The 25,872-nt window shown below is 47.0% G+C and overlaps 13 protein-coding genes across 13 annotated transcripts; 4 read left to right on the top strand and 9 right to left on the bottom strand.

The window, feature by feature from the left end:
* Positions 1–1,188: 1,188 nt before the first annotated feature.
* N7471_002428 (GNAT family N-acetyltransferase) lies at positions 1,189–1,947 on the bottom strand (the record flags this gene model as incomplete). The annotated part of the gene is made up of 1 exon (XM_057275148.1): positions 1,189–1,947. The coding sequence occupies one exon, from the start codon at positions 1,945–1,947 to the stop codon at positions 1,189–1,191; it is 759 nt and encodes a 252-aa protein (XP_057139786.1).
* A 1,567-nt stretch (positions 1,948–3,514) lies between these two features.
* On the top strand, positions 3,515–3,892 carry N7471_002427 (uncharacterized protein; the record flags this gene model as incomplete). Its single annotated transcript, XM_057275147.1, has 1 exon — positions 3,515–3,892. One exon carries the CDS (start codon positions 3,515–3,517, stop codon positions 3,890–3,892), a length of 378 nt encoding a protein of 125 aa, XP_057139785.1.
* Positions 3,893–4,343: 451 nt separating this feature from the next.
* N7471_002426 (Dynamin) lies at positions 4,344–6,643 on the bottom strand (the record flags this gene model as incomplete). The annotated part of the gene is given in 7 exon segments (XM_057275146.1): positions 4,344–4,514; positions 4,554–4,674; positions 4,739–5,553; positions 5,608–5,855; positions 5,866–6,025; positions 6,087–6,203; positions 6,260–6,643. The coding sequence occupies 7 exon segments, from the start codon at positions 6,641–6,643 to the stop codon at positions 4,344–4,346; spliced, it is 2,016 nt and encodes a 671-aa protein (XP_057139784.1).
* Positions 6,644–7,891: 1,248 nt separating this feature from the next.
* On the bottom strand, positions 7,892–8,122 carry N7471_002425 (uncharacterized protein; the record flags this gene model as incomplete). The annotated part of the gene is made up of 1 exon (XM_057275145.1): positions 7,892–8,122. One exon carries the CDS (start codon positions 8,120–8,122, stop codon positions 7,892–7,894), a length of 231 nt encoding a protein of 76 aa, XP_057139783.1.
* Positions 8,123–9,668: 1,546 nt separating this feature from the next.
* On the bottom strand, positions 9,669–10,481 carry N7471_002424 (uncharacterized protein; the record flags this gene model as incomplete). The annotated part of the gene is made up of 1 exon (XM_057275144.1): positions 9,669–10,481. The coding sequence occupies one exon, from the start codon at positions 10,479–10,481 to the stop codon at positions 9,669–9,671; it is 813 nt and encodes a 270-aa protein (XP_057139782.1).
* A 2,745-nt stretch (positions 10,482–13,226) lies between these two features.
* Positions 13,227–13,817, bottom strand: N7471_002423 (uncharacterized protein; the record flags this gene model as incomplete). The annotated part of the gene is made up of 1 exon (XM_057275143.1): positions 13,227–13,817. One exon carries the CDS (start codon positions 13,815–13,817, stop codon positions 13,227–13,229), a length of 591 nt encoding a protein of 196 aa, XP_057139781.1.
* A 1,776-nt stretch (positions 13,818–15,593) lies between these two features.
* N7471_002422 (uncharacterized protein) lies at positions 15,594–16,196 on the bottom strand (the record flags this gene model as incomplete). Its single annotated transcript, XM_057275142.1, has 1 exon — positions 15,594–16,196. One exon carries the CDS (start codon positions 16,194–16,196, stop codon positions 15,594–15,596), a length of 603 nt encoding a protein of 200 aa, XP_057139780.1.
* A 440-nt stretch (positions 16,197–16,636) lies between these two features.
* Positions 16,637–17,948, bottom strand: N7471_002421 (putative mitochondrial carrier protein; the record flags this gene model as incomplete). The annotated part of the gene is made up of 3 exons (XM_057275141.1): positions 16,637–17,547; positions 17,622–17,811; positions 17,919–17,948. The coding sequence occupies 3 exons, from the start codon at positions 17,946–17,948 to the stop codon at positions 16,637–16,639; spliced, it is 1,131 nt and encodes a 376-aa protein (XP_057139779.1).
* A 370-nt stretch (positions 17,949–18,318) lies between these two features.
* Positions 18,319–19,641, bottom strand: N7471_002420 (NAD(P)/FAD-dependent oxidoreductase; the record flags this gene model as incomplete). Its single annotated transcript, XM_057275140.1, has 1 exon — positions 18,319–19,641. The coding sequence occupies one exon, from the start codon at positions 19,639–19,641 to the stop codon at positions 18,319–18,321; it is 1,323 nt and encodes a 440-aa protein (XP_057139778.1).
* A 681-nt stretch (positions 19,642–20,322) lies between these two features.
* N7471_002419 (MBL fold metallo-hydrolase) lies at positions 20,323–21,913 on the top strand. The gene is made up of 2 exons (XM_057275139.1): positions 20,323–21,299; positions 21,358–21,913. The coding sequence occupies exons 1-2, from the start codon at positions 20,510–20,512 to the stop codon at positions 21,765–21,767; spliced, it is 1,200 nt and encodes a 399-aa protein (XP_057139777.1). The 5' UTR covers positions 20,323–20,509; the 3' UTR covers positions 21,768–21,913.
* A 447-nt stretch (positions 21,914–22,360) lies between these two features.
* Positions 22,361–22,708, top strand: N7471_002418 (uncharacterized protein; the record flags this gene model as incomplete). Its single annotated transcript, XM_057275138.1, has 1 exon — positions 22,361–22,708. The coding sequence occupies one exon, from the start codon at positions 22,361–22,363 to the stop codon at positions 22,706–22,708; it is 348 nt and encodes a 115-aa protein (XP_057139776.1).
* A 367-nt stretch (positions 22,709–23,075) lies between these two features.
* On the bottom strand, positions 23,076–24,354 carry N7471_002417 (putative eukaryotic translation initiation factor 3 subunit EifCh; the record flags this gene model as incomplete). Its single annotated transcript, XM_057275137.1, has 4 exons — positions 23,076–23,655; positions 23,716–24,185; positions 24,255–24,294; positions 24,347–24,354. 4 exons carry the CDS (start codon positions 24,352–24,354, stop codon positions 23,076–23,078), a joined length of 1,098 nt encoding a protein of 365 aa, XP_057139775.1.
* A 389-nt stretch (positions 24,355–24,743) lies between these two features.
* On the top strand, positions 24,744–25,811 carry N7471_002416 (arylformamidase; the record flags this gene model as incomplete). The annotated part of the gene is made up of 2 exons (XM_057275136.1): positions 24,744–24,892; positions 24,957–25,811. 2 exons carry the CDS (start codon positions 24,744–24,746, stop codon positions 25,765–25,767), a joined length of 960 nt encoding a protein of 319 aa, XP_057139774.1. The 3' UTR covers positions 25,768–25,811.
* Positions 25,812–25,872: the final 61 nt, after the last annotated feature.

Below are 25,872 nucleotides of genomic sequence, written 5' to 3'. Positions count from 1 at the left end.
TGAGATAAATAAACTGACAAAACATGTAAAACAGTGCAAACATAGGTGAATGTGCCGAGTAATGATGCTGATAATATTTCCACGGAGGCCTTTAATTCCACCTCTATTTCTGACATGTTACTATGGTACGTGGATTTCTAGGTATTTACCCGAGAATCTCGTGTGACATCGGATTCAGACACCTCATATAAAAGTGCATATCATTCTTTGTTAGCATGTCCTATAAAATTGTTAATTTGATAGTGTTTAGTTACTTAGGTTACTTAGAGAGTTTAAGATCAACGTTTGGTTCTTATATAGTACTGGTCATTTACTTCTGTTAGAAAAGTAGGATTAGTGTCAGTTAGATTATGCAAGAAGGTCGCGAATTAGTTATAAGGTCTGCAATTATGTAAATTTGTCACTAATACTCCTTTACATGGAATTAGCGTCGCCAAAGTGGGTTCTGGGAAGCAATTCGTGAGACTATTTTAAGTGATTTCTAATTTGGAATACATGTCGAATACTAAGATTGAATACATGGTGGAAACAAGGTATAATACCCAGAAAATCATGTGACAACTGGTACCATCCATACCATACAAAAGTGCATATTACAGTTAGTCATCTATGTCCGCCCAGATTGTTGAAAGCGCGGGTTTTGTCATTTTAGTTAGTTAGAGATTCCAATATATCTGTTTTTGACCATACGTTGTCGTACCGACAGATTTCTGTCAATACATAGTTACTCGTTCACGTTTTGCATTTTATGACTCTCAACTTTTTCGCTTGTTTCCATATCCTAGGTATCTTAAACGAACAATCAAAAGCCGCCAATTCAACTTTTTTCTCACGATTCACTCTCCTTCCTCATTCTATCCGTCGTTTCAGGGCCGATGCGCGCGCCGCGCGTCTTCCAGTTACTTACATTACATTTCGACAATTTGAAACCCTTCTAAATCAAATAGGGACTAGCGTGTTTCGAAATAGGGTTCGGGAAAGTGCCAAAGGGAGTAAAGTGGTGAAACTGATTTCGATCCATCCTGTAATCATGGCCCATAACAAAAGACACAACGTACGTGTCTATTCGTGCTCTATATACTAAATCCTACTCACCGAGATTCTCTGATAAGAGGTCTTTACTCCAACGTATTTGCGTGTTGAAAAAACCATGTTCAAATTTTGCCTACCGATATAGTCAAGGTACGATCATTCCTCAGATGGCTCTCTCTTCATATACCGAAACACATAGTGACCCCATTTCCCATTGTTATCTGGTGCCGGTGCTGGAGCATACTGGTCCAAGTCCACATCAAGTGTCCCAATAATCTTAAACCCATATTTTGCGTACATCTCCCATGCATCCGCCGATGAATGCACCCATATAAAAACTCCCGCTGCGTCTCCCGTCTTTGTGCCCCATTGCAATAGCGTCGATCCGACTCCTTTGGACTGCCATTTGGGTGCCACACAAAGAGAGCTGACATACATACATTTGGTGCCATCGGGCATCAGCCTCGTCATCCAGGATTTCATGTCTGCGTCGGTCATCTTTTCGAGCTGCTTGATTGGGTCGTTATCATCGATGTCGACTTTCTTGGTTTGGTCTTTGGGAGCGGTCTTGCCCGTGGTTTGTGCCGGGGTTGACGACGTGAATTGTGTTGCTGCATATGGAACAGCGTCCCGTATCTCTGCAGTTTCTTCAACCGCGAACCCCCGAAAGCCCCACAAGACCCAGCCGGCAATGTCGCCTGTTTCGTTGTCTACTGCTTTGAGAAGAACGGTTCTCGGTGACACTGCTTGTTGGGAAAGATATGCAGTCATTGACTTTTCGAGGTCGTACGGGTCCTTTCCTAGTCCTTTCATTTGAGTGTGGCGATCATTTAGAAAGGAGTCCCTGCTTATTTTGCCGAGAATGGGGCCCTCTGCTGGGGAGGCTAGTTGAATGGAGAACTGTGCCGTTGTCATCTTGCTGATTGATAGACATGAAATAGACAGTTGAATGTGGGCGAAACCAGGCGAAGATGGTTCAAGTAGGGAGAAAGGAACGGAGGGGAAGAACTAAAGAGGTGGCACAATGAATTTGACTAGGGTTGCGGGGTCTTGATGTGGTAAGCAGCCCTGAGCCAGCCCTGGCACATTTATTCACCAGTGGAGGGTGCTGCAATTTGCATATATTGTTAGAAATGGGAACTAGGGCGCCGTAAGGTGTACGTCTGTTGGAGTACGAGGTTACATAGGGCTAGACTGCGGTACTATCCGCATTATCAGCGGATAGTTCCATGTCCTATCCGCAAATTTACAGATTTAGATACTCTATATAAGATACTATACCTTGAGCTATATTCTCAGTAAATTAGACTATTGAGATAATAAATTGTATGAAATCTCTGATGGAGGATGGGAAAATAAGGTTCTTTCTGGTGAAAGTTCCGCTTTGGCCTTCCGATTTCATAAAACGGCGTGTCACTTCGCGGAATTGAAGTGACTTTTTGATTCTTAAAAGCCTGGATAGCTAGTAAGCTCCTACCCTCTTGCTATATAGAATTTCCAGAGCTTCGGGATCGTATTGGTGGCATGGTGGGTGGTTGAATAATTAAGTGCAAATTTGAAGACGCCTTTTTGGTAGGGTGGCCGGGCCGCTTGGGAAATACGTTACTGAAAGGGGGGTCCCATTACAGGAAGGGGGGGGGTCCCAATACCAATCCCCTATCTTTATGACATACGGCGCTGTATCTTCACTAACAAGAGTAGTCGGCTGAGTATGTGGCCTCCGTCCTTGAGGACGTAGGACTTTAATAATCTTATTTATCTGGCTCAAGATAGTATAAGGGTGTTCTTGCTGGATGTCCTTTCCTCAGATATCTTTCCTTCTCGGTGTTGCACCTTACTTCTAAAAGGATATTGAATAATAGCACGGAATGGACTCTGATATGTATGATATACGAAGACGGTAAAAAGTAACTTTTCTATGTATAATCAGGGATGGTATGCATCTGAACAAGGGATATCCATGGCTTCTATATGGCAGGTATTAAATGGACTACAGATACGAGAGAATAAAACGACGAAATCCAATTCTGAGATGTGAAGAGTGTTGCCTGATCCTCAAGGCGCCACCAATAATCTCTTTGATATCCTCCTCTCTCTCTCAATCAGATGTGAAGTAAACAAGCTAAGTGTCATTCATTCCTCCAATTATCTCATCTCCGAGAAACATGCGTTGCTCTCACCATAGTCAGAGCCTCCTCTGAGCAGGATAAGTCTAAATATCTCCAGATCCCACCTTATCGAGGTATCATGAATCTTCCAAGGTTCTATATGCATCTCATACATCGTGTCTAACCAACCCACTTCACCAGGCCAATCTCACCAAGCCTCAAGCTTGCTCCATCATCCACGCCCATAACTCATGAACCCTCCATTCCTCGACCTCGGCCAGGGAACCGGCTGAGCCAGACAAGCCTCGATACCATACCTGCAGTTCAAATTCATCAAGTACCCAGTCACGCTGCACGTCCATCCTACACCCAGAATGTCCACACTCAATCCCGTCTCGGATTTTCAAAAGGCGCGATCAAACTTCCTCTCATGGCTCGAGGATCAAGCACGCCTTATCAGACACCAGCCGAAGCCGGACACCATTGCAGAAGTCAAAGTCATCCTACTCGAACAAGGCGCTGAATACCTAGATCGACTCACCGAAGCTTCAATTGTCATGGCTCGTGAGGCAAGCGACCATATCTACGTCACTGCAAAGCCAGCGCGGTTCTACAATGTCGAGGTTCCGAAAATGTGCAGTGTGCTCCAGATAAGGATGCCCCAACTGGCTACGAGACTTGGTATCAATCCTAAATGCGACATGTGTATCCATTTCATTATTATGAATATTCTGGCTGAGCTGGGGTTCTAGGTTGACAACTTGGGGTAGGAATAGTTGTGGAAGAGCAATGGAAATTGTTTTATCATCTTACTTATGTCTTGAAGACATGAGTCGAGGAGTTGCATTTATACCTACGTGTAGCATACGCGAGTATTCTGTTTAGTAGGAACAAAAATAGCCTGCCGCTTATGCGGACTTGTCGAGTGTTTTTAGATGTCTTTCTAGATCTCTTTGTCTGGATATTTTTCGCCCTTCTCAGTGCAAACCGTACAGACGACTCCACTATGCATACCCATGGATGTAGCTCGCACCAGGGCATTGGTATAGTCAAATCTACTTAATCCTATGGGATGTTCGTAATAATTGAACATAATTAATATTCTCATGGTCGGGGACATATTGGACTATCAATACACATGAATTATTTGAGCAGAACCGCCTTTCCAGCCTCCAGGTCTTCAATCTCCTTTTGCAGTTGTCGTCATCTCCGCTTTGACGCCCTGCCCTCTCCAACTATCTCCTCTAGTCTCTCGCTAGAGAGGTCATTCACCCATGATGGCGAGAACAATTTCATCGGGGCTTCGGGACCAGTGACTAAGTAGTGATCGGCAGCTTGCATGCACACATTGTCCATGAACCGCTTCCGAGCTACCTTGTAGTATGCATCGAGAATATCATGAATATCTCAGACAGTATGGTCGACGTTGCTCATGTGGTGTTGGTGAACAATGTCACTCAGTCGGACAACCTCCCCATGTTTACAATCATCGAAAGCCTTCTTGGCCACAGTCGAATGCAACCGTTTTTGTCGACTGCAAGGTTTGAAATGTTAGCAGCCAAAAGCCTGACGCACTCAGAAAACTCTAGCTAACTGACCATTTTTCAAGGTTGTCATTGAAATAGTGATTCAGAGTGATTGGGGTCCCTTCACGTTCAATTCTCAAAAGAAACTCAACCGTTGAGATGGCCTGCTTGTACCTTTCAACAAGGTCATCCATCAGAAGGGACATGATGTTTGAGGAAATCTGCGTGTCTTTGGAGACAACTTCAAGTGCTTTACATATAAACGCATGCACAACGCTGATAATGTCACTGATGTAGCCCCGCGCAATGATCGGCCATTTGACAGACTGCTTCTTCATAAGGGTAGATAGCAAAGTATGATTGAATATACCAATCTCAAAGCCCCGAGAATTGGAGTAAACACCCTCAATCCAAGAAAGAATGCCCAATTTGACGGAGGGCTCCACGGGCTCGGAAACATGTAGAATCTCCTCAAGATCCTCTGCCGAGGTGTTCCGAGTTGGATCCCAGCTTTTCCGGCTTTGCATGATATCTTGTGTTTTTCCAGTATTGACTGGAGTATTGCGTCTTTCCTCATGATCATCAACGCTGCCGTCTATCTCCTCCGGTTTGGACCGGAAAGTGTAGGTGTGACCGTAATGGGTGAGGTTGTGCCAAAAAACATCATTTCTGAGTGAAACCAGTGTAGCCAGGCGTAAATCCTTATCTTCATCAAACACATCATTGACTCCATAATTTGTCGCAAGGGCGTGCTGTGTAATCTCTTGAAAGGCTGAGACAACATCTAGAAGAATCCGCCTCTGCTGCTCCGCTGTCTCTCGCTGAACTCCCAGAGATTGCAACAGACTTTTCGAGTCTTTGAGCCTTTTGATCACCTCGGAGCGCACCTTCATAGAAAGGCATTAGCAAGCTTAATGACAGCAATGGGGAGTTATGCGTACCGATGGGAACTCGCGGCGGACGTTTGATGTGAGGAGCTCTTGGAGGCGAGCCATCAATGCCGAGATGCCGTAGTTTTCAGGCGGGACACGATTCCATGGCGCATTTTGGTAAAACATCCTTTCTTCGGCATCTCGGTCAGCATCACCAGCCTGAAGCTGTTTTTGGCCGAGATTTCGAACGAGGATCCACCCCAGCTGCCCGTTCGCATTCCCATCATGAATGAGTTGAATAACCTTGTTCTCAGCTCCTTTATCAACGAGATCTGGCTTGGTGAGGATTCTCAAGGTTCTTGCTCTTCAGGGTCAAGTTCGCTGGCCATCTCAATGATTTCTTGAGTAGCAACATCGATGTTTGCTGGAACCACAGCCAACATAATAGACCGTTGGTTTTGCATATAACGAAGGACCATGTTCCTAACTAGGGTAATGTCATTCTTTGTTGTTCGGTCTAGAGTTGTATTTTTGAAAATCCCAGGCACGTCGATAACGCTAAGATGGCTCTCGTTCGGGCCACGAATCTCCAGTTGTAACACGCTGTTAGAAAAAGTTGGCCTTTGGTCCCCAGCAGATGAAGAAAGGTTCATAACGTCGTGGACCTTACAAGCCAGAGTTAGCATAAGGTGCTAAAACATAGTTCATGAGAGTATAATACCTCTTTTATCGCACGATTGAAGTCATCAGCACCTAGTGACTGAAGGGCAGAGGCCTTCCAGCCCCGCAACTTCTGATCCTCCTCTGGAGTTGCATCTGATGCAGGGATTATACAAGCAGATATCTCTCGTTCAGCCAAGTTGGCATCATGGCGAAAAATGATCTGTGTCGCAAATCGCGTGCATAGGCCGTTGTCCCGAGGGAAGTTCAACTTGGTCAGGCCCTCGAGGACCGAACTCTTACCGCTGGACTGGTCACCAACGACAACGAGTTGGGGGAGGCTGACATACTCCCCGACGTTACAGGCGAAAAGTTTGTCAATTTTCTCCAGTAAAGCTGGATCAGCCAACTCGAGGCTTTTCGTGTGGGTTTCTGTGATTGTCATTGCTTTGGGTGTAGGTGTAGCTGACTGAAACTGTTGGATTCAAGCGGAGATGTGAGAGGGTTGTGTTCTAGAATTGCAGTTAAGCGGGTACATGAACGAGTAAAGAAGATGTGCGCAGAGGGTGAGAGGATGAGAAGGAGAGGATAGAAGGAGAGAAGGAGAGAAGCAGAGAAGGAGAGAAGCAGAGAAGGAGAGAAGAGGGAATGAGGGGAAGAGGAGAATGGAAAGGGAAAGGTGACGATGGGAAGGAACCAAAAAGGGAAAGAAGATTCATGGCTACAATTTTTCCAGCTTTTCTCTTGAGTATACTAAGGAATATCAATTGTTTACTATTTCAAATTCTAGCAAGCTTTATATACTATTTATATGACGAATGGGTAATTTGTGTTCATCGCTATAAATTCCTTTGATATCACTTGAAGTCTGGATAGGCCCCTGTGGGGTCATAAACTTATTCAACTCGGAAGGTCGCTTCGTCCCATCCATACAAGTGAATTGGTGATCAGGAGCACTGACAACCCGGTCGGAAAGTGTAAGGAGCTGCCGCCGCTTGTCGTCGGTGGGTTTATTTTTCTTTGTGGAGGCCTATTGGACTCGACTTTGCGAGCCTTGCTTCAGAATATCGAGAATTTGCAACGTTTAGATCTGCATTTACACCTCTCCGGGCGGCTGGGTAACATAGACACGACCGCGAATAGCTGGGTCAAAAGCCGCGAAGGTCTCTTTAGCCATGAGTTGGTAAGACGTGGCTGGCATACATGGGGCCTTGGAACATAGTGTACCGGTTTTTACAGGAGTTGGCGTGCTTGAGTCCCCGTGTGCGTACTGACTCGTCGATCATAGGATGATGTTCGCGCCGCCTTTGGAGTCTTCACAGTACTGTTGAAAAAGGATCTCGCAGTTCGATGCTTGGGAGTTTAAATCTGCAATAGATGTTTACGGAGAAAGTGAATGCCATGCATGATGCAATGCGAACCGTGCGAGAGTCCATGTCGACGCGGAAGCCCTCGTGGCCCATAACATCGATCTAGCTCCTAAGACTTATCCACGCCTCGCTGGTAACATACCAGAAATAAGTCAGCTAGGAAGAACTATCAGACTCTAATTAATTGGCACTCTTTCAGAGAAGGATACAGTTTTGTTATAAGCCGGGCTTTCGGTTGACTTGATTGATAAATACATATAAAACTAGGCCCCCAGGCCATCGAACGCTTCTCAGTCTGCCCGGAGAAATGTTGCAGAGGATGATCAGGAAGACTGGACTGTTGGACAACGGACGTCGGAGGGTGGCATGATGAGGTCCCCATTGTCGTCATAGGCTACCGTGTCATAGTATGGCAGGTTTGCGTCTGGTCGAATGTTTTTGAGGACCCACTGCGCCTGCTGGTTCATGATAGCGAGATGGTTGGTGTATTCATAGCGCGACTCAGGGTCGCAGAGCCCGCCACGCATCTTGTCATTGGTCGGACGCTCCTTCATAGCGGGGCGGCCCAATCGTTTCGGTGTCAAGGTTGACGACTGACGCAGGACGTTGAGCTATAATAGGGACTCGGAAGGTTCAGGGATCGTATAGACAGAGTCACGTCAGCGTGCACTAAATGGAATGAAAGGGAACAGGAGTCAAGGGTGAACAGGTTTGTGAGTTGTGTAGGCAATCATACGCTCAGTGCTTAGGTCAGGTGACAGACGACTGAGGGCGGGTGCGGAATGATCGTGGGGTATTAGCATACGAGAGAACAGTTATGTGGTAGCCGAAGGGGTGTGTAGGTCGCGAAGTGTGGTCTGAGAAGTGAGATGTAGGAGAGATGGATGAGTTCTGAATTTCTTAAGTGATGTTCCTAAGTAAACAGATAATTGGCGTGATGTCGCGTAAATTCAACTCTGGTATGATTTTGTAGACACCTCCCAGAGACCTTCAGCAGAGCACCATCTGCAGCTCCAGCCTTGAAACATTTTCCCCGCTCATTCGGACTAAGAAACTCTCTGCGTTCGCCTTGTTGGCTTTCAGAAAGCCTTGCAAAGCCTCCCCGGTCATGGCTCGCTCCTCACGGAACCGAGGCTCACTGCCAGATGGTCTCAACCACGGCGATATTCATTCAGTATTTCCGAACAAGGTTGCCATGGAGCTCATTCAAGAAGGGTGTCTTCTCGGTGTCCCTATTCTTGGCTCAGTTGATCACCAGAGCTCCATATAGATATATATGAAGTGGAGAGGATAAAAGATAGGGAGGGAAGAGACCCATTGAAGATCGTCGTCTGAATAACAAACGCTGGCTCCAGACACCTGAGGCCAATATTAGATCACACCAACAATTATTAGGACTAGCACCCTTTGGGCCATTTAGTATGTGTTTTGCGGTTTCCTGTCTTTTTGGTGGTCTTTATAGATTTCACTTTTTAAATATTTTCTCCCCTTTCTCAGTTTTATAGCTACAAGGTAGAGAAGGCGGAAAAGAGCCGTACAGATGACCTTTCTATGTATAGCTAGGGACGACGATCATGTATGTGATCATGCATCAACTATCTCTTTTTTTGCTTACTTCTGGATTATCTTTGTTTCATCATCTGATAGGGTTTGCTTTATTTACCCTTCATGGGTTTTCCCATAACTTTTCTCTTCCTTCTCTCTCCATCTCTAGTACCTTGAATTTGATTGTACATTCATTGTCTAAAGACCTGGCACATAACAATATATAGACCCAAAAATTTGCTAACTGGGGCCTAGGAAGCCTAGAACAGACACTTATAGACATATTATATAAACCCAGTGAAAAGAGAAAGGGCATAGAGATACAAATAGATATAGAACTGCACTATTTACAGATAAAAGGTGAGGTTAAAAAGAGAGGAAGCAAAATAGGAACTAGGAATTAAGGGGATAAGATGGTTATGTAAAAAGTGAATTAAAAGCTAGAACTGTATGACTATCTCTCAGTCATAGGATTAAACCCTTAACACTATCTCACAGGAAAGGAAGTCCCTTCATACGGGTTCGGTGTTGAATGAGCATCTGGTACCTTCCTCGTTACCTGCAATTAGTCGCTCTGTTACTCAAGCACTGATCCACAAGAGTTCCTTGAAGCTTGACACCATACACCTCACAACTGACACTACTCGTACCACACGCGTTGATGCAATAGTTCGCAGCATTGGTGAGATTTTGAACCTGGAAAGTGGCATTCGCACTCCAACTGATACAGCAACCTTTTCTGCAGATACTCCGGGGGCTGCCCGACTTCCACGTGGCATTGCCTCTGACATTCTCCAGGAGACTTCGACAAGAGTTCTTGGCAGCAAGATGGGCAGATGAACAAACTTCTTTAAGCCAACGTTTGCTTTGGGGGTTCGTCTTCGATTTGACACTGTGGAAAACTTCAACCAAGAATTTTGAGCTTGAGGTACTGGCGTATAGCTCGGCCAGCTGGGAATCGACTTTGCCACTGTCCTGATCTGTAATAGCGTCCAAGAGTGACTCCTGCATCTCTGCAGTCGAGACATTGAGGTACTCGCCGTGGCCATTCATCGCGAAGGCACTGTGCAAGTAGACAATGTCTCCCCACTGGCCTCTCTTCGCGGCGTCTTGTGCAAGGCCAGCGATGGCATTGAGCGTTTCGAGATTGTCCAAAGTGTGGATTCCCAGGTCGTTCTGGATGTGTGGAAGTTTATCTACCGCGAACCCAGTAACGTTGAGCCATACCGTTCCCTCGGAAGAGTTCTCGGTGGCCACATTGCCGTATGCCAGAGCCGTGATGCTGTCTTCATAGCTGAGTTGCTGGCATTGCGCGGTAGCGGCGAGCGCAGCAATCGCCAGGGCAAAGATGGAACGACCCTTGGACATTGTTTTGGGACAAGTATGCCAAATCGTGTTGTAGAAGGAGAAGGAAGTAGGATGAGGAAGAAGGGTGCCGTAATTAGAGGATTGGTTGGCTGATCAAGGACAGCTTGTTCTTGTCTTCTTCTTTTCGCCGCTCTATATGGGCGTACAAGGAGCCTTTTATACTTGGCCTTGCTCCTCTGTCGTCCGTTTCTACAGCCTCAATACGAAGGGAGATGTAGATAGTATAGGCGTTTCGGGTTGAGATTATGCTGATTCGCTATCTTGGACATGTGTTCTCCATAGAAAATGTTACTCTGTCATCCGATGCTGTCAGCTCTAGAAGAAGCTTGCCTAATACGGTATAACACAGCGCTCTTAGTGCCGGAAATCCACTTTGCTCCTGACTAGCGTGACTTGGCGCAACTCGGGTCGGGTCGCCCCGAGAATACCCAGAATTTTTCCTGGGCTCCATTACTGCTGTGCTGCTCAACCTTTGGAGTATGCATGATCAAAGTGCGTTATATAGTATCGATAGTGTGTGTTTGGTGACATCAAGAAAGCTTGGCACGCCGGGTGGTCGAGTGATCGCAATCATTGATCTCTCAGAAGTAGTGAGAGTGTCAGGAGAGCCGTTCTCAAAATGGAAGTCTCCGGTAAGCCGATGGACCCCTACCTAGCTCAAAGATTCGAATAATCTTACATGCAAGCAAGATAATCCTTCATATTAGGCAGCAGCGTTTTCGTACCCAAATAATGCTTAGCTGTTTCCAAGGTTCTCTTGGCAGAGCTTCTTTTGATGAAGGGCAGTGACTATTATTGGGCTGCATAAACAAGTCCTAGGCTTATCCGGCCAAGATTCGGGCGGAGGTCTGAACCCTACTAGCCTGATGAAAAATCTGACTCGGAAGGTTAGATTGGTTTTCTGAGCCCCTCGACTAGTACTGCAAGATCCTCAAAGAAAAGAGTGCATTTCATATAGAATTCTGAGTATAGAGGAAGAGAAAAGAGGAAAAGGGACAAAGGTGATGGCAGTGCTTTTGGGGTGGGGTGTAAACAATGCAAACCGAATAACATAGTTGGAACAACCTGGCAGAATAGGACCCCTAGATCGTCAGACCACATCGATTGAGACTTTTAAAACTGTCATTATACCTGATGGAAATTTTACTATTTTGTTGCACTAGTAGATTAAATCACAGGTCGGCTTAACCAATCGCTCAGTTTAGCCCAGTTCTATCTTTTCTCCCATTTTTTTCCCCTCTGAATTTCTAAGCATCAGCTGAATGCCCACCTGCGTACTCCGTACATGACAAGTTCCCCAAGTCCCCCTAGTCTCTTCACTCCGGAGTTTTTTTTTTTTTTTTTTTTTCAGGGATTCCCGTCGATTAGAATTCGGAATGCTTCCCACTTTGAGTCGGATCGTATTTGCGAGTTTACCATCGCGGGTCTTGAACATTCTGATCAGCCCAGGAGGAGATGGAAACCTGCTAAGCCAAGTCTATGATATTTCCTTTTCTACGACTATACACAAAGAGTTTACGTTTTCTTCCTTTGTTCTCATTTCTAGCCAGCTTTTGATTTCCAGCTTGGTATGTTTCTGCTCCGGCCATCTTCCCCCTTGGTTGAATCAACTGACTCTAATCGATTTTTATAAGGTTCGTTATCTTCTCGGTCACGTAGTAGCGACAGCTTTGATCCTTCAGATTTCTCGAACGGATCGGGCTTCCTCGGATCAAGCTTGGGGGGACAACAAACGGCCTCTGGCCTTTCGATCCATCTATAAGGCCATACGTCTCATATATGCAACACAGAGCCTTTACACATTCTCTCGGGCACTTGTGATAGGTCTTGTCTATCAGGTTACTCATTATACGATTAGAACTTGCTTGGTAATTGCAATCTTCAGACACGAGTTGCTGGCGCCATTTGCATACGCCTGTTCCTCTGTTATCTTGTCCAACCTTCATTTGATCTGGACTTGCGCTACTATCTCAGCACATCGACCTAGATCCGCTTTTTTGACAGAAGGTACAGGCCAAAGAAAATGGATACACTTAGCAGTCCCCAGTTTCACTTACGGAATATGCCAAGCCTTGATGCACGAGGCTCAGGGTCTAATCCAAAGGTCAATGATTTCTCCTGGGGAGCAAATGCCACTCACCACGACCAGGCGCGCCGGTGCCGAGGTTTTTGCAGTGATCATCATGCTTGTTTTCCGTTTATTGGGACTACTGCCAGCGACTATCACTCTCATATTGACCGAAGTAAGCCTTTTACCGGGCAAATTGGAAACAACTATTCCTTCTCCGACAAAGAAACGTGGATCAACAATTGCAGAGCTGCTTGGAGGACGCAAAATCCATCCGGGATTTGCTGCTTTTAGCAATGCATTGAAGCCTTTTGGTGTGCCTCAGTTTTTGTGGCTGATTGAACTTCATCTGAAAAAATGTTTTGTCCAGATAGCAATCGAGTTGCTCACTCTGCCAATTATTATCATTAGCATTCTTTAATTTGGAGAATGACAATCAAAGTTCAATGTTCAACTCAACGCCAGTTTAGCTCCCCACGATGGTACTACGGTGGTATCACGGTAATCTGGGCCTACGTATTCCTTGCTATGGATGTTCCTTCCCATGTTGTAGTTTCCTACATTAATAACACATTTTTATGAAGAAAAACCTATCTTATCTGATCTTGTATTGTTCAAATGGTCCTATGTTAGTTCTAGGATAGTGGATCGTGTGGATTGTCCTACTAAACATCCATTCAGTCGTGAATACCTGAATGTCTAATGCGGTTCTTTCCACCAATGTCGGCCCACTGCTTCGAAATAGAGTTAGCATCCTCGTCTGGGGTATCAGGGTTGACAGCCACCGGAGCGGGGAAAACCTCCGTGCTCGTTAGTTCCGGTGAGTCTTCGGGAGTAGGGGATGCTACAGGGAAGGGTGGGGTAATCATGCCATAGGAGCTGTCAGAACTCCATGACTGTGGGCTCTCTGTCTGCGGGAGATACTCTTTGTAGGGTTTAGAGCTTTCTGGGTGGAAGAGCTTATGAACGGCACCGGAGAGCTTCTCAATTTCAGCGAGAGTAGGGGACTGATATTCCGGTTCCTTGGGCTTGGGGACAGCCTTGTTGTTGGGGGCAGTTGAAGTGCTATTTTGCCTGGAGATGACTTTGCTCTTGGTTAGTGCTTGAACAGGACCAGGGACAGGACCCTCACGTTGCGATACTCGACCATCGTGATAGTGGCGGATCGAACGACGCTCACCGCCAACCGAGCGTTCAGTGGTAAAACCGTTGTTGGGTGTTCCACTAGAAGCCCTTCCGGGTCGGATAGATTGCTCGCATTCAGCCATGTTGCCGGTGGATAAGACCTATATATCTAAAGCAAAATGGATAGTTTGGAACCCTCCGATGCACTGGACAAATGGAATATTCCTGGAAAGGAACGGAAACTGGGGACCTTATATAGTTTGGCTTTGGTGTCTTTGAATGGGTTATGAACAAAGTCCTTGTCCATCGTTTGTTGTATTGCCTTTCGTTCAAGTCTTTGAACTGGATTTCTCACTTTATGACCTTGGGATATGAATATAATAACAAAAAGCGTTGGATTTCTTTGACTCCCAACATGACAAGTAAAAGGCAAGACAATGAAAGACTTTGTTGCTAATCAAGTCAAAGAAAGCATAGTTACCTTCTTTCTCACTGCTTGAACGTCCATCTATATCCACCACTGCGACCTAATCAAAAACTGGAAAAATATTTGCTCCTCTAGGGGTTAGCTTTCAGATCCGGGGCTACTGCTAAGGGACTAAAATATGTCTTCCACTCGAACCGTATTCCTCCGTCAAGGCCTTCCTACGACCGATGAGTATGGCTTGTTCCGAGGCACGCTTTGGTTTACAGTGAGATTTTCGAACACGGACCGCCACTGTTCTGACAACGAGTTGATGAATCTTACAATTCAACGTCTCCGAATCGGAGAATTCACAGTCGATTCCGGGCCCATACACCAGGGGAGGGGATCTTGCATATCATTTCCAGTTTCAATTTATGGCGCTAGCCGTAATGAGTGTCTTGCCATCGTTGTGAGGCTTGCAGAATGCTATAGGGAGGACATCATGTCTGGGGACATTTCTATTGACCGGGACTTTCTTTTCAGAAGTAGAGCTTTCATCGGATAAAGGCATTCCTGGCAACAAAGCATCCGATTACGTAGAATTTTGGGATTGGAAAGCTCCCATAGCCACCCAATCAAACCCACGTATCACAGTATATGCTCACCACAGGAGGCCTATGCTTCCGAAATCAGGGCAGGACTCACGTAAACGGCATGGGTGAAGCGAACGACTGGGAAAGGGACGAACTCCATCGTAGAAGGTGCGCAATGGATACTGAAAAGGTCTGTGAAAGATAATGGATTCGGCTGGGATAGCGCGCGCTATGAAATGAAATGTCAGGTTCTCAGCGTAGCAGCAAGAAGTGACGTCTCAACCTTGGAAATATCCATGGATGCTATAAAATGAGTGAGTGCATGATGGTGGTGAGTCTTCTGATTGGTTGTGTCCGTTGTGCTTGTTTGCTCTGTTTACATCTTTCGTTCTACCTATGCGGTGAACGATGGCAGGAGAACGGATACTCAGGTGATCTGCGGAACCCTGAGAACCCTGGTCTTCACAACTTTGGAAGGTCCCTCCATAGAGCTTTGTAACCTGAACTGAGTTGTGTCGGACTTCAAGCAAACTCCTCTATTCTTATCTGATAATATAGCTTTATGTGTTCCTTTTATAAGCCATTTTGGCCCTCCTTGAAAGCCGAGAATACCATAAATAACATCTCTGGGTGAGGCTAGATATATAGTCTGCAGAACAACCGTCTAATCAACTAAAATTTTATCTGCGCATTAGATATTCTACTTGAAGTCTAAACTTATCTAAGAGTTTACCTAGGAATAGTATACTTTGATGAAATAGAAATATGACATATGAAACTATATTTTCGGCTATAAAGTTGAGGACAGTCAAGGAAGGTATGTATGTCTGGTTAGAAAGAAACAGTATTAGAAACGAGTTTGACTCAACAGCAAAGATCATCCCTCACATATGCAAATGATCGGGGTGGCTTGCAATCTACTAAGGCCCAAGAAGCCTCGCAGTATCTCTGAGGGAAACATGAAACTCTTTGATCTGATCTGCAGGCGTCTCAATAATGTATCGCCAAAGGGTCCAGATATCCTGACAATCCGAGACATTGTCCAGGTCCTCCTGCTCAATCTCAAACTCTCTCGGTTCTTCGTCAAATCGGGACCCAAAGAATTGGACCAACGCAAGACCAACCGGAGCAGGGGGGATCTCAGAAGAAAACTGAGTATATCCGAATGTCTTCACTTGTACCTGAATCTTGTTCCACTGGGGTCGCCATTTCCCAAATGTCACTGTCCATTCCGGATCGATGCCTGCTTCTGCTAGTGTAGCGCACATGGTCCAGAGAAAATGAGAGGCGCTAATCCAGCCATCAGACTTACCCGACGCGCCTGGAAACTTACCTTCTTCACGGCGGACCCTGAAGTGAAATAAGGGGTGGACTTCCTTTTTTAGTCCTAGTGCAATCGACAACGGCACAAAGTCAAATGCATTGGAAGTGCGCTCTGATTCAGAGTCCTCGTCATCTGCATCCCAGGCTTCGTCAGTGTGCAGTGGGATGTCCAACTCCTGGTGCTTTGATGTGTGCAACATGATTGAAACTTGTAATCGCTTGAATGAATTTGATGTAGGAATTGAAACACACTAGTAGAGTCTTGGTCTGTAGTCATGTGCAGGGTGGGAATATGATTTATATAGTTCAAGCCCCGGTGCCACTATTATGTCTGATTTCAAAGATACCCTTTGTTCTCTTTTGACCTTTGTTCATTATTCAAAGATGGCCTCGAGAGACTAAAATACAATGTAATTCACAAAGTGGGGATTTCTTCTTTGTTCATTGGCAGTAAGTCACTTGTCTTCACAATGGAATCAAAGGGTCACAGAAAACCTTAGAAAACAAAGAAGCATCCTCTTCTCAAGCCTTGATCGCCAGTGTCAATGGTGGAAATTTGTGAGTTTAGCATCCATGAACGTTTTCGCTGCCAGTGACGGCATCGCGACAAAAGGCTTGAACACAACTCACCCCCTTCTGACTAAATAACCTCCCCGCCTTCATCAGCTTGCTTTCCCAATTTTCCACTGAGACGGTCCTGCTCCTTCCGTCGATTCTCCAGATAAAACCGGCCTCCTTCATACATGCTGAGATACAGGCCCAATGCAATTGCCGTCCAACCAGCCCGTATCAGTCCACCCTTGAAAAAGCCACGGATTCCCTCATGACGTAGGATATCACGACCGACAGAAATGAGAGATTTGTCAGGTTTGGTCTTTATTCGCGCCTCCGAAGATACCGTTCCACTGTCACGAGTACCAGCCTGGATACTTTGATTTTGGGAACTACCTCCAACATCACTTGCCGAAAGCATCATGCGGGTCTTGATTACATCAATTGGAGTAGTCACCGTCGCCGCGATCGTCCCCGAAAATGCCGCAGCTATGCCCGTCAAGCCGGCCCGTTCGACTAGTTGTTCTGACTGTTCCGATGGGGGTCGGCCGGTGTTGCTGCGAGCCGCTTTCCGTTGTCTCCGTCGGTCAATGAGGTGTGATCGCGCGTACTCAAAGAGCGGAAATTGCAAAGCTGTCGTTGGGAGGTTTCGACCAACCAGTGCCGTATACCCACTCCATAGGCGCCAAGGATGACGTCGAAATCGCAAGAGTACTTGTCGCATGGCGGATTTGTTTGTTTGGGAACATTGAATCATCTGCGCATTTTGTTTTAACACCTCTGCTGGTGTGAGCATGAAGCATGATACCATCTCCCCGGTTGAAGAGGCAATTCCATGCATAATGGGAGTAGGGAGGGAATGTGTGAAGGGCAAGCGAAGACTGTTCAGAGAACCATCGGGGAAGGTTCTCTTACCATTTTTCATGCCTGTGGGAGCTTCTTTTGAGGAATTGTACATAATGCTCTTCACAGCTTCGTAAGTGGTAAAGAATGCACCAGCTAGATCGACGTACATAGGATCGTCAGCTGTGATGTTCCACGTTCCCAGTTTATCAATAAGAGTCATCACATACAAGCAGGAATTGTCGAGAAAACCACACTCCAGACGCCTTGGTATAATCCACGGAAAAGTACATTGCGCTCTACTGCTCCTGTGCGTGCGTTCTTGAAGACCTTCTCATAGTCTGGGGATTGAATACGGGTCTTGAGTGTGTCGAAGGGGTAGACAATAAAATCGACTACAACTGCGGCAAATGCACCTGCCTATCAAGATATTCGAGTTAGCGATTGAAATCTGAAATATGTATCTTGTGTCAAATGTAGGAAAGCGTCCAGTTGGACTGGAGATGGGTTGATCGGGTGCAACTCACAACCCAAATATCTGAATGAGTGTTGTACATGGAGAAAATACAAAACGAAATACCTCGGATTTCAGAGACGTCGTAAAAATTTAAATATCGAAAGATGAGAAAGTCATTGAACAATCCCACCAGAGGATTGACTTGCTGATCGATAGCGATATGATAGGCGATGACGTCATGTTCCTCTAGCAGAAGATGATGGGACTTGCATGTGAAACAGCCCTGGAGGTCGTACCATACTACCCCAGTTAGCTTCAATGTTCATATTAACCTGGACACATTTATAAATCTCAAAGGTTTTGACTCAAGGACTTTCATATTTCTATTTCTAACCCCTAATCATTAAAAACCTTGAGGTTACCATCATATCGCAACACAGGGATAATATACACGGCATCCACAGTTTCCTCTATAGCCAGCCCTTGGGTCCACCCCAGTTACCCTTGATCATGTAGTTAAAGTATACCCAAGGGAAGAAGTCCTTCTTGAGGTACCAGAAGGAACGACGCGGCTCAGCCTGGTCAATACCAAACCAGTCTCCAAAGGTCTCCTTAGGCACTCCGCCGTACTTGAACTCAGCGAGAAGGACCTTGCCATACTCGGTCAAGAGCGGGCACGAGGTGTATCCATCGTAAGAAGCATCCAGTTCCTTGCCCTCCATGCTTTGCAAAAGGTTGCGAACGAGAACCGGTGCCTCGGAAGTGACCGCTGCAGCGGTCTTGGATGTGGGCAAACTGGAAGCATCACCAGCAGACCAAACGTTAGGGAATTTCTTGTGGCGGGTGCTGTTGTCGTCCACATCGACGAATCCGGCCTCGTTGGCCAGAGGGCTGTTCTTGACGAAACCATGAGCACCCATCTTGGGGGAGACGTGCAACAGGTCGAATTGTCTGGTGACCTCTCCATCGGGAGAGGAGAAAATGGCAGCCTTGCCATCAATGGCAAGGAGATCGTGCTGGAACAATCCCTCAACACCGCGATCCTTGCGCATCTGCTCGAGGACGGCGCTGTACTTGGGCACACCGAACATCACTGGTAGACCGGTCGCAAAGCTGATCTTGACGGGTGAGTCAGAGGTATTGGTAGGGTTGTAGAGGCCAGCTCGTTTCCAGTGGTCCAATGCAAGCCACATGATCTTCTGTGGCGCGCCCGCACACTTCACCACACCAGCTGGCTGAGTGAAAATGGCATTGCCTTCGCGGAAGTTTTCAATGGTGCGGAAAGCCTTGTCGCATGTGTCGTAGCTATAGATCGTTGAAACGGTTGAGTTCCGGTCTGCAAGAGCCTCAGGGAGACCCTTGATAGCACCATAGTTAATGCTAATACCGGGCACCACGACCAGATGCTCGTAGTTGATCTTGTCGCCATTTTCGAGGGTGAGCGCATTTTCAGCGGGGGCAAAGGCGCCAACACCCTCGTTATAAAACTTGAACTTGGGATCAACCAAGCTGTTCAATGGCTTGCGCAGCTCCTCTTTGTCCTTGAGGCCACCGCCGACCAGCGTCCAGCCAGGTTGGTAGTTGTGCCACGCGGCTGGATCAATCACAGCAATGTCATCTTGTGCAAATTTGCCAGAGTGCAGGAGCTGGTGGCTGATGGACAGACCAGCAGTACCACCGCCGACCACTACAATCTTGTGGTTTCGTCCAGAGCTCACAGGAGACGCGGTTGCGAGACTCCTCCATTGAGCGACGGAGCGCTTGGCAGCAACTACTGTGCGACGCTGAAACATCTTCAAATCTAAGGCAAAATGTGACAAAAGAGCCCTGAAGTACCCTAAAATAGCTCCAGTGCTGATCTTACGATGTCGTGATTTCGGATTAACTCGTTCCGATATCGGGGATCGGCCTTTCTTCGCCGAATACCTTCGGGGTCCTCTCAGGTAAAAGGAGTAAAAGTACGGAGGACATACTTCATACAATATTTGTACTTCAGGCTTATCCCATAATTTCGCTCAATCTAGTTCTCGGGGCTGCAACAGTGAATAAAACAATATATAAGAGGTGCAGCAATCAGTCAACTAGGCTATCAGGAAAAGTGGCTAATAATGTCAAAACCACGGGCTCAATCACCTGATCGGGTTCCATAACTCAGTTGGTTAGAGTGTGATGCTAATAACGTCAAAGTCGAGGGTTCGACCCCCTCTGGAACCACTGTCCTTATTTTTTTAATAGTGGACCTATATCCTATAATAATGCCATTCTAGACAGTAGGTAAAATTAAGGGAGAACTTTTTTTAATAGGAAAAAAAAAGACAGGAAATAAAACCGAAAAGCCTAGTTCATTTACGGCTGATCGTGGTTGTGCAAGTGGACTCGGTTTTGATGTGACCTTGATTCACCTCAGCATATGAGGTTAACGCGTTAGCAACAGTATTTAAACCAATGTACTTCGCTAACAACATCATATGTTCCTCGAATTTGACAGTTTGTGGCAAGAAAATCCGAACATATCCATTGGATGGTGTCGTAATGATTCCCGAGGTCTTCTCAATCGGCGACCTCCATGCCTCCGAGTCGCCGACCTAGGCCTTTCAAGTATGACTACTGCGACAGCTCTTACATCCCTCACCAATTTTTGTTCCTCAAATCCAGCATATCATGATTAGCTTTCGGCAGCAATCATCAAGCATCGGCTGGCAATGGTCGTCAGATCTTCTCAGATTGTCTACAAGGCCCGCTCGAACCGACTTTAGGCAATTGCGTCATATCCAACAAGCGACTCGAATGGCTGTATCTTGTACCCCAAAATCTTTAAGAAATGGCGCTTCAATTAAGGGGACAGTGCGTCAATCACAAAAAGGACAACCGGTTCATACCTGGAACCAAACCTGCTCGCCACGTTCATGTTCCATCCCTACCAACCATCTAAACTCACGTCGAGTCACATACAGCACTGCATCCACTATATCTACTGAGCCTGTGATTCACGATATCTTCGAACCCACGTCTGGAACGTGGCAGTATCTTGTTGCCGATCCGTCGACATCAACAGCTGTCATCATCGACCCAGTCTTGAACTATGATCCCGCCACTCAAGCTGTGACCACTCAGGCAGCCGACTCCTTGCTCTCTTTTATCAAGGGGAAGGGCTATAAGATCGACAAGATTCTTGAAACGCACGCTCATGCAGATCATTTGAGTGCAGCATGTTATCTTCAAAAACATCTTGCCCAGGATCAAGATCATAAGCCGCCCATCTGCATCGGCAAGCGCATTGAACAAGTGCAAAAATTGTTCGCCGAAAGATATGGTGTCCCACCAAAGGAATACCAAGGCATTTTTAACAGGCTTTTTGATGATGACGAAACCTTTACTATCGGAAACCTGAAAGGAAAGGCTATTCATCTACCTGGGCACACCCCGGATCATCTTGGGTACATGATTGGCGGTAATTATCCACCAGCAAAAATGACCTTGTTGCACAGGTACTCACAAGACTGTTCCAGATAATCTATTCTGCGGTGATTCTCTCTTCCATGTGGATATCGGCACTGCACGCTGTGACTTCCCCGGTGGCGATGCCAACGACCTCTTTCGATCAGGCCGCAAGCTTCTGAGCCTCCCTGACCACTTCAAGATCTGGACAGGTCATGATTATCCACCAGAGGGACGCAGTGACCCCGTTGCTTGGGTGAGCGTCCAGGACCACAAGAAACTGAATAAACATCTGAAAGACGGTATCAGCGAAGAAGATTTTGTGACTTTGCGAAAGGAACGTGATGCAGGATTGGCGGCACCCAAGCTGCTCCACCAGTCTTTGCAGATCAACATTCGAGCAGGACGGCTTCCTTCGCCAACGAAGTTTGGGCATCGGTTGCTTCACCTTCCGTTGAAGTTCACAGGGGAAGCATGGTAACCGAGATATACGGAGTATATATCCATCGACTCACGGCTAACCAGGCATGAAAAGATGTACAATCACCAGGCCGCAATCCCTTTTCTTGTTTAACTACATGTACTTCTGCATATGTATATTATCTACTGAAGCGAGATCAAATTAACTAGCATCTTGTCATCCCTTTAACTTTCGATAGCCTTGCTCATATATATCGAGCCTCCGTTGTTGTATGTTGTGCAGAGTATGATCCCCGATGAGAATGCACTTCTCAATGCAAATGTTCTTCATAGTTACAAAAGCCGATATCTCTTTGCTTTGTCTGGTCACTTCTTGTCGTCCTCTGCGGACTACAATGGCCCTTGTGTTCGGATCCATCCGTGAACTAAGAAGACAAATATATAAACAAAGGCTATTTTATACTTCTATTGTTCTCATATTCCAAGCTGTGATTCATCGAGTATTCGAAGTCGACTACTCGAACTGCATAAATAGCCTCGATCCCACCTCGATATCTTCTCACCAAGCAACAGTGTCTCCAACACAATCTTCACAGATCCCACAGAACAGTACTAACCTACCATTACTCCCATCACCCCTATCACACGTTCACCATGACTATCCCTGCTCGCGACAGTATGTACGGCAGAGAGCGGAAGGACTACCTTGACCTTTTACAGTCGCAGGTCATGAAGCTCCGAGCTGACCCCAGTCTTCGCCTTCACGTGGTTGAGCGGCTTAGAGATCTTCATCGGATGACACCTGGCTGCCTCGAGGGTTCCCAGGTTGTCAGCGACACTCTCTTCCATCAGATCTGCTGCACTCTTCAGCCTCTTTACCGCATCGCGATCGCCACTCTGATCGGAGACAGTGATCCCGCCAGTGTATATCGAGTCGCCGATATGCTCGAGGGTGCAGTTCCTTGGGAGGTTCGTGATCCCTTCAACACTCCAGCTACATAGTAGTGATGATGCATGCACATGCATTCATGTATATCCGATTTCATAGATCAATCTAACCTTAGGCCTTTTTCTTAGATCAGTTTGTTCCACCCGTAGATTATCCTATTGAAAAAAAAGCGTACATGAGAATTTGACCTGTTCAATGTGTTTGTTATAATCTAAACAAAATAAAGATTCCCTTCTATGATCGAATACAAGTCGATTCAACGCAGGACTCAATGCCCAGAGACTCAGCTCCGCTCATAGAAGAAAAAAGAAACAGGAAGTCATATTAACATCCAAAATAGAGAACATTTTCCCTCCCTACGCCGTAAAAAGGTCATGCAATACCAGAAGCGTCGTGTCTCCCCTTCGCAATCATCAACGTTTAGTTCGAGGTCTCGTTGGGCAGCAGGTTGCCCTTGATGGCAAACATCTTGCCCGTGCTGGACGAGACGAAGCTGTCGACCTGGCGCGCGTACTGGTCCACCTGGCGAGTGTTGAGCATGCTCTCCAGACGGCTGGGCTCGGCGGGGAGCTTGAACAGACGCTGCCACTCATCCTCGGGGAGGAGGGGCTGGTTGAGAGTGGCACGGCTGGCGTTCTCTTGTGCGCGCTTCGCCTTCCAGGCGTTGATCTTCTGCTGCTCGCGGCCGAGCACACGCTGGTAGTATTGGTAGTTGTTCACCTCGGTGTTGTGGGTCTCGATGCTGTCCAGAAGGAGATCGCAGTTCTTCTCCAGGAAGGGATCGATGCTGAGGGACAGGTTGTCGAGGTTGGGGGTGAGGGTGGAGGTTTTGGTGAAGGGGCTGGACTCGAGGGCAGCCAGGGAAGAGGGGAGCTCAGTGGAGGCAGTGGAAGTCGGGCACTGCAGCTGGTGGATGAATGAAGTGATCAGGTGGGAGTTGTGGAGCTTGACGGGCAGTTCCTCGAAGATGTCGGGGTGGCGCATGTTGGACTTTTGGAGACTGCAATTCTTGTCAGTATTCATGTGGCTCATATAATTTTCGAATTGTCCATGCACATACTCCTCAGAAGTGAACTTGTTCTCCTTGAACGCAGTCATGAACTTGGAGGACAGACGGAAGGCACGGAGGCTGAGGCTGCCCTGGGCACTGCGGCTGACATCGTGAACGAGGGCGACTGTGCGCTCGTTCAACTGGCTCTGGTAGTAAAACTGGTTCTCGATCACGTTCATGTTGACGAAGTTGCCCATGTTGGCGCTGGTGTACCATCCGACGCTGTTGGCATCAGTGTTGACCTCGCGCAGCATGCGGATCATCTCTGCGGAGTAGGCAGCGTTTGCCTTGGCACGAGGAGCGGCAGCGGCCGGGTTGGGAGTGGCGTTGTCAAAGTGCGACTCGGCGGGGACTTCGACGACGGGGAATGGGAAAGTGTTCGTGATTTCGAGGGTGCCATCGACATCCATACCGACGATCGCCCCGGTCGCAGTGGAGGGGAAGGTCTGGGAGCAGTGCTTGATGATTTTCATCACCACCTGAAACGTCCGACGTCAGTATTTCTGGTTGGCGAGGACTGGGGGAGATTTTCGTCGGGGAGACCATACCAAGGCCTCGACCTGAACGGCCGCGAGGGGAGCTGGGATTCTGCAAGTGGTTAGCATCATGTTCTCACGGATCAAAATAGATCATCACTTACTCGGCCATTGTGAAAGATTGCAACAGTTGGGCGGTTGTTAAGGTCGAGACGGTGGACTTGGAGGGTTTGTGTGAAAGGGACCATTCATTCCTGATCGGGCTTAGTGTGTTACCAATACACAACGAAATATGTTACACTCTCTGATCACGCAGATGGAGGGGCAATACATATATATTACATTTCCATCCATTCATCGGGGAATTCTCATTCAACGAGAGAGTCTTCATGCTATATTTTGGTCCAAAACAATATAGGAGACCGGAAGAAAAACGAAAAAAATGACCAGATGACATCGAGACACCTGAAGAGGCAAAGCCAAAATGTACCTACGATGTGTCAGTCCAATGGTACCAGCTTCTGCACGATGCTCCTCCCAACCTGCCCGTAATCTATCGACATGTCCCACTTCCCCATAAATCAAGCAACTCCGCAAGGCATAATGTCGGCTCACTCAAATACACAGACTGTAGCCTATGGCTCAGTTTCTAATCTACAAAACATCGCCGTCACAACCTTAGCTCCACGCAAAGATGGCTACTGGGTGATGTACGCGAGTCCCTAGGACAATCCAACCCGAAAGCAATAACTAACGTCTGATGTACTTATCTAGCTACATCCACGGTGGTGCCTGGCGGGATCCAACGGTTACATCGGCATCCTTCAATGCCACGGAATCCATACTTCGCGAGAAAGGCCTACCTATTGCCGGATTCGCCTCGATTTCGTACCGTCTCAGCGCACACCCAAATCACCCACAAGACCCAACAAATACCGACCCGAAGGACTTCCAAGATGCGAAACACCCTGACCACATCGCCGATGTGGAGGCAGCGCTCGTGTTCCTCCAGAATACATACGGGTTCGGTACGCGATACATCCTGGTTGGACACAGTTGCGGCGCAACGCTGGCCTTCCAATCCGTGATGGGTGCGCTCTCAGGTCATCGTGAACAGGGGCTCGCTACATTGACAGCGCAACCCACTGCCATTGTCGGTGTGGCGGGTATCTACGATCTGCGACGGCTACGGGATACGCATGTTGATATCTCGGCTTACCAGGACTTTATCGAGGGAGCTTTCGGGGCAGATGAGATGCTCTGGGATGGAGTATCGCCGGCCCAGGTGGCTGGCCCTCGAGGAGTGGAAGGCGGATGGAAGTCTGGAACGTTGGCTGTCCTGGCGTATTCCAAGGACGATGGGTTGGTGGACGGGTCTCAGGTAGAGGTCATGAAGGAGGCTTTGAGGAACTGGGAGAAGACGGAGGCACAGGTACCTGTGCAAGAGGTTTCACACCGTGATAGACGGCTCCGCATCTTGTCGATCAGCGGTGCTCATGATGAGGCATGGGAGAATGGCGAGCAACTGGCTCGCGCGGTAACGTTTGCATTCGAACAATTGCAGGAAATGGGGCTGGCCCCGTAGTTCTGATGCCGAGGAGGACATACTTGTCGAGCATTCTAAGTGGCAACTACAAATAGTACCCGTGAATAATATACGCGTTCGTGTTTAGTAGTGAGTTTATACTCT

Source organism: Penicillium samsonianum, assembly GCF_028829775.1.
Source record: "Penicillium samsonianum strain IBT 33392 chromosome Unknown utg000002l_segment0_segment0, whole genome shotgun sequence".
Lineage (NCBI taxonomy): Eukaryota > Fungi > Ascomycota > Eurotiomycetes > Eurotiales > Aspergillaceae > Penicillium > Penicillium samsonianum.
The sequence above is the reverse complement of the archived record's forward strand: the minus strand, read 5'-3'. Positions and strand labels throughout refer to the sequence as shown.